Source organism: Melanerpes formicivorus, unplaced genomic scaffold (assembly GCF_026170545.1).
Source record: "Melanerpes formicivorus ecotype bairdi unplaced genomic scaffold, bMelFor1.0.p_v2 SCAF_20, whole genome shotgun sequence".
In the NCBI taxonomy this organism is placed as follows: Eukaryota; Metazoa; Chordata; class Aves; order Piciformes; family Picidae; genus Melanerpes; species Melanerpes formicivorus.
Genome location: NW_027142372.1, coordinates 5,885,390 through 5,892,029, shown reverse-complemented (window position 1 = coordinate 5,892,029; position 6,640 = coordinate 5,885,390). Strand labels below are relative to the sequence as shown.

Here is a 6,640-nt window from a genome sequence, read left to right as displayed (position 1 = left end):
GATTGGTGTTAGAGGGCAGTGATTGGCGGCGGGGCAGGCCAATCTCCTGTGGAACCTGCCTCCACGTCGCGGGAGCGCGCGGTATCGGGAGGCGACATGGAGCAGGGCGCAGTGTGGGGTCTCGCTGCCCGGCTGGGCCTCGCCGATCCCGGGGTTATCAGGTACCGTGGGCTGCCTGGGTGGGTGGGTGAACGGGAACACGGGACAAGCGCTCCGAGAGCGATGTCTTCCTCCGGCGGTCGTTATTGCGGAGTGGGGAGTGTAGCTGTCGGGAGCCGATGCCTTCACCTCACACCATAGAGAGCCCTCGGGACACGCAGCCCTCTTGGCCGCTGCACACCAGCTCAAGCCACTTGTCCTGTCTCGGGAGTGTTGTTCCCGGCTGGAAAAGCGGGTTGAGCCCTGCCATTCTAAGCTGGCCCTCTCCTCTCCAGCTGCCGGACCTGCCCGGGCTCGCCCCTGGGGGCATCAGGCGTCGGGAACTCTCCTGGCACAGTAGAGGCAGCCAAGTTGCCTCACGGCCTTGCGATTTGCTTTGGTTCTGGCCGATGTAAAAAAATCCACACGTCCGTAGGTGAACGCGGTTAACGCAGGAGCCCTTTCAGGCTATGCAATGTAAAGCTGCTGCTGCTGCGCTTTATCAGGACGGGCCGTGTTATCCTATTTGCCGCCCTCTTCGGCACCCCTGTCCCAAAACGTGTGCTGCAGCCACGGCTGGAACCAGGGCGCTGGTCTCGGTAAACCTGGTATCAGTTCCTGCCCTGCCGCCCTTGCTGTCCGGGAACCGTGGTTCTCTTAACGAGGGCTTCGTGTGCTGGGTGTTTTGCAGAAAAGCTGAGGAGTATCTGCGGCTGTCCCAAGTGAAATGTACAGGATTAATGGCTCAAATGACAGCAACAAGCAGCGCTGTGATGTGCCTGGACCTAGCAGCTAGTTTCATGAAGCAACCAGTTGACAAAGTAAGCTACCATACATGACCTGTAGTGGCTGGTGCATTAATGTGAAACTGGGCAAATTTTGGTCAGTGTTGTAGTCACTCCACAAGTTATGCCTGCTTTGTTATAGTTTCATTGCTTTCAGTAACAAATTATCTACAAGCAAGGATTTTAAATTAAGAGGTGTCCTTGCTGTGACAGTCCTGGGTAACCATTCTGTGTGCAGCCAAAATTTAAGATAGCAATTTGACTTCCTTGTATGGTGCTGTCTTGTTTCTCCTGAATCTGTTTTGATTGCCTGGATAAGATGTTGAGAAGCAATCTTGCTAATTCTTGGGGTTTGTCTTTGTCTCCTTAAAAGAGCTCTTTTGTTAAACTTTCTGGCTTGAACAAGATGACCTACCAGAGCTCCATGAAGTCTTTGGAGTGTTTGCTAGAGGTGAACCCCAGACTGGGAATGCGAGACCTAGCTGTGCAATTCTACTGCACAGAGGCAGTAAACACCGCTTCAAAAGTACTGCAGAGGTGAGGATGCTCACAGGAGCACACCAGTAACTGCTAGTAAGATTCTGTGTTTGTTAGTTGTGTAAAGAACTTGATGGGTTGAAGGGCTAAGTATCTCCACTTAGAGTGGTGAGGTGAGTTCTTAGCACTGACACTCCAGCCTTTTAGCGAGATCACTTCTTAGACTACATTTGCAAGACTTAGCCTGTGAATCACAGTAAGTCATTGTCCAAGTCCCAAGTCTTAAATACAATATAAAATATAAATAACATGAAGAATACAGGATTCTCAGTCCCTGTATTTCCATAGTTTCCCATTGTCTTCCATTTAACTGCTGATTAGGTCACAGTCCAGAAATAATGCTCAGTAGAAACAAATCCTCCCTTCTAGAGAAACAGATCTCTTAAAATGCAGTCTTCTGCCTGCGAAACCAATGGGTAGAACACTTAAATGGAGATTCAGCAGATTTAACTGAAATTTTGCACAAATATATCTACTTTAACAAGAGCAATCATTGAAGAGTTCTGTTCCAGAGTGCTGTCACCCTGATAGTACATATTTAAATGCTGTTAGGGATTTAGAATATTCTGACCTGTAAGTCTTGTTGGTACTTAGTACAAACTAAAAAACACAGCCTGAGGACAGGTGGACAGTGAGAAATTAAATTCTTTCATGTCATTTTCTACATGTGAGCATTCATCTTTGTAATAGACATATCAGAGGAATCAAAAACTAATTCTGCATTCTACTAGGGGATATACAAAGTATCTTATATGTGTAATGTAGAGATAAAACTGCTGTGTGGATGGAGAGCACATGAAATAGATTTTACTGACCTGCCTTGATGCAGATCCCTAATTCAAAATACCTTCAATTGAAAAAGAGGAGGTGATCCTAATGCCCTTCTTCTCCTTAGTCTCTTTAGTTCATTTCAGCCACTAGCAGCTGTTGCTGCTTGACTGGGTTGCAAAGGAGGAAGTGATCCAACAGGAGACCTGTTCAATTGCTGAGTACCATGTGATAGATTAATTTCAACAGCTTCATTGGCAGCAAATGCCCTATGCAATTAGCTCTCTTGTTGTTCTTTAGATATGAATCCAGCCTCTCCGAAGCACAGCGAATGGACCTTGATTTCTCAAAGCCACTTTTCCTAACAGCTGCACTATTCACTGCATGCAGGTGAGTACAGCTCGAGTGACACCCAACCCAGTGCTTGCAGCATAAGCAGCTGATTAATTCAGCATGTCTGAAGAGTCCTGCTGCCCTGCTCCTGGAAATGGAGACAGCTGTAATAAACCACCCCTTTTCTTACAACCAGGTCTGCAATCTATACTGCATTTGCCTTCAGAGAAAGTAGACCTATTATATCAAGCATACAGTAAAGGATCTTGAGTTAGATATCCACTCCCCCACCAAGGAAGGCTATTTTAGTATGCTGGAGATCGTTCCATTAGGATACACCCATGACAGCAGCTGAATAACTTTTGTTACTGTTTTGCACTCCTTCCTCTCAATCTAGCAAGCACTACAACTCCTTACTAACGTTTTCAGAAGTTTTCTCCCTTGTCAGGATGGTCTTAGCTGAGCACAAAACAAAGTGGCTTTCAGTAAGCTACTGCTCAAGGTGCAAGAAAGGCTGCAAGTTTACTTGTAGGCACCAAGCAGCAGCCATTGGGAAGAGGGAAAATCTTTTGGGAGATGAATCCAATAGCTGTAGGCCTACATCAGCTTGGAAGATAGGTGTCAGGTGTTAACCTGTGTAAGAGTTCACTTGCATCAAAGTATTGTCCCTCTTGCTATTACCTTGTAACAATCTTATGAAGCAAATCAGGTGCTGTGTACTTGCACACCTCCTGACACGTTCTCTTGACAGAGGGGTCCCATTCAGCTTTTTTCAGTAGTGGGATTTTGTTCTAGTTCCCTCAAAATCTGAAAATTCATTTCCTCAGGTAACGACTAACCCTGGGTGTTGGTTTCTGACCTGTACTGCGTAGCGTAGAGGTCTGTTCTTTGAGCAAGTTTGTTTCTGATTGGGACAAGGTTTATGCAGGACAAAACCTCAGTCCTACCTTCCTCATTCTCACAGGCACTATCACTTCACCTGAGTGAGAGTGGCTGGAGTGCTGCTTTATACAGAGGTAACAGCTTTCTCTTGTAGGTGTTTGAAGCTAAAAGTGGACAAAAGTAAAATCTTGGCTGCATCTGGAGTGAAAAAAGCAATATTTGACCGGCTGTGCAGTCAGATGGAGAAGATCAGCCAGCAACTCACCAGTAAGTTTTATTGGTTTCATCGCTGGAAGACAGCATAGCCATCACCTGGCCTCACAGTGCCCCATCCTTTTCCACTAGCCATGTCATTCTGCTCACTTTCAGCTGTTCCCTGTCAGCCAGACCCGTCCATCCATTCCAACATTTCCTTCAGCCCATTTCCCAGTCAAAGTAATTGCTTTTGGGGAGGTCACAACAGGTTAGCATGGAGCAAGGCCAAAACAAGATGTATTCCATTGCTGCAGCAATTCATTCCCTGCTTTTCCCATACTAGATGCCCTATCTTGGATTCCTCCTTCTTGCTTCCTTTCTGTATCTTGTTAACATGGCAGTGTGACACGCACATTAATATAAACATCTTGCTACCTCTGTTGCTTTGACTGGCTGACTTCTGTGTTTTCCTTGCCCCCCCTACCACACCCCCTGCAGGATTTACAAGCCTAAGCCTTGCTATTACCTGACACCATCCCTCCTCAAGCCTGGGCAGACATGAGGAATTTTTGTTGACCATTGTTGAACCTGTAACTCACTCCCCTTCTTTGTTGTCCAGGAGGAAGATAAAAATGCACCATATGTCTTCCTGTCCCTGGCTCTCTGCTCCTTTCTACTTAAATCCTTTTTTCCTTTCCCAGGTTTTCATTCTTACTCTCCCACCACCAGTGTACCTGCTTCACCCTGTCCTCACACTTCCTATCATGTTTTCTCAAATGTGCTGCCTGAGTCCAAACCAAAAGTTGCTGATTTCTCCCTCGCAGGATCCTCCCCACAGTGCAGTACCATCTACTAAAATCCAAAACCCTACTCCACCAAGGCAGCTCAGGGGAGGTTTCAGGGAAAAGTGTGCATCTGTATACATGGACATCGCACCCTGTGTTACGGACATCTGTAACAGAGTGTGGAAAGGGGATAGAAGGGGAAGGAAAAACTGGCAGTCCTGCCTGAGTAACCAAGAAGGGTAGCAGTGTGGCTTTGACGTAGGAACATGGTGAGTCAGTGTGGTCACAGATGGAACAGCAGTACCAGTTAAAGCACTCACAACCAGTCTGTGCAACCCTTGAGATGTGCTGGCACCTCTCTGCACATATAGCTTGGGTGTCAATCTGGACCAGGGAACTGTTCTGAGTGGGAATCAATGCTTTTGGGAGTTGGTCCTGCTGTCAAAGAATGGCACGTGGAACACCACCTTTCAGGTCCCAAACACTGTTCACAAGTAAAGAAACTCACTTCTTTTTTAGAAGATGATGATCCACTGTTGGCAGAGACAGCTGAGAATTTGAACACCAACCTGGAACACCATGAGAAGGAAGTTGGTAAGTTGTGTTCAACTCAATTCAAACCAGTTCACCAAAGCAGGCCTGAGCTTTATTACTGCTTAATAATACTTTATCATAGAATCAAAATATCTCAAGTTGGAAGGGATCCATAAGGATCAGGTGCAGTTCTGTGCTCCTCACCAGTACTGCCTAAAATGAAATCATGTAAGAACACCATCCAGATGCTCCCCACTTTGCTGGGGAGCCTCTTTCAGTGATTGACCACCCTCTCAGTGAAGAATCTTTTCCTAATGTTCCATCTGAAGTTCTCCTGACACAGCTTCTGTTCTGTAATATGCTGTCATATTCAGTTCACAGCAGCTTATTCTATTCTGCAAACCACTGGCTGGTGAAAGGACAAAGAGAATCTAGCATAAGGACAATGATGTTTATTCTAAGTAGTCCTAGTAAAATTAAGGACAACTCTTCCATTCAGATGCAAGAGCTGACAGTTACAGCAGGTGAGGGGGAGCAGGAAACCAGAGGAGAGGGTAACACAGTGACAGCCCCTGCGCTTGTGTCTGTACTGCCATGGGTATTAGCAGCAGCACACTGCCCGTGATGAGCTGTCACGGATTTTCTCTTGTAGCATCCGAAGACGATGAGGAAGTGCCATGTAAACGGCCAAAGACTGAAACAAAGCAAGACTATGAAGAATGGAAAAAGAAAATCCTGGAAAATGCTGCTAAGGCACAAGAGACAAGTAGGAATTCTGTCTCTGTAAGTGCCACCTAACAACATTACAGCTGCTTGGTTGTAATTTTAACTCTGCTCTAAGAAGAGTTACAGTAGCATGAGTGACACTGTCTGGTAGCCAGAGGTGATTTTACCAGAAGCCATCTGATTGTTTGCCAGGCTGGTACCTGAGCCTCTATAGCATTAGGTGATAGAATAGCTTCATTTCTCTTGCTGCAGGAAGCAGGTAGCATGCCAATGCTGTGTTAAGGGTAAGTTACATGCCACTGTACCCTGGCTGGAAGTAGTCAGTGAACAAAATGGGAAGGGGACTAACAGTGCCTTGTAAAACTCCAAAACCAGCAGAGGAAGTAGGACATTGGTATGTTTTGGGGGGTGGGGTGTTGGGGGTTTTTGTTTGTTTTTTTACTGTTGAAGAAATATTCTATAGTTACTGAATTGTACTTATTTTTATGGTCTATATGGGACTCAAAATTCTAAGAAGCAATAAAGATAGCAGAAGGAAAAGTTTTATATTATACCCTTTTTTTCACTTGTCATATCTATACCCTTTACAGCACACACATGGGGGGGTGGGGGGAAGGAAAGACATAAAGAAGACATCTGAGCTTTAAGGAGGAAGATATCTAGGGGACAAAGATCTTGTTTGGGTAATGCAGGCTTTTTGCATTTCAGTCATAAGTTTAGTGAGGAGTAGAGAGTGCCCTGCCATGTAGTTCTGAAGGCAACTTCTGTGGTCCTACACTTCCATCCTAGCTCCTGAAACCACAATTTGTGTTAACTGCTGTTTGAAGGAAAATCACAACTCTTGGCAGTACAGGACTGGTGTTAACTATACTAAAAGTAAGTCCACATCTTCGGCCCATTTCTATTTGCATATCCCAGGCAGAAAACATGTAAGAGAAATTAACTTTCATAAACACT

General features: G+C 45.6%; 1 protein-coding gene across 2 annotated transcripts; it reads left to right on the top strand.

Moving 5' to 3' along the window:
- The first annotated feature begins 57 nt into the window (after window positions 1-57).
- Window positions 58-6,236, top strand: ORC6 (origin recognition complex subunit 6). Of its 2 annotated transcripts, none has more exons than XM_068150599.1 (7): window positions 58-161; window positions 830-959; window positions 1,297-1,460; window positions 2,529-2,618; window positions 3,598-3,710; window positions 4,946-5,017; window positions 5,610-6,236. In XM_068150599.1, exons 1-7 carry the CDS (start codon window positions 97-99, stop codon window positions 5,753-5,755), a joined length of 780 nt encoding a protein of 259 aa, XP_068006700.1. In that variant the 5' UTR covers window positions 58-96; the 3' UTR covers window positions 5,756-6,236. The 2 variants fall into 2 exon arrangements, with proteins under 2 accessions (XP_068006700.1, XP_068006699.1); XM_068150598.1 differs by having other exon boundaries at window positions 4,943-5,017.
- The last annotated feature ends 404 nt before the right edge of the window (window positions 6,237-6,640 follow it).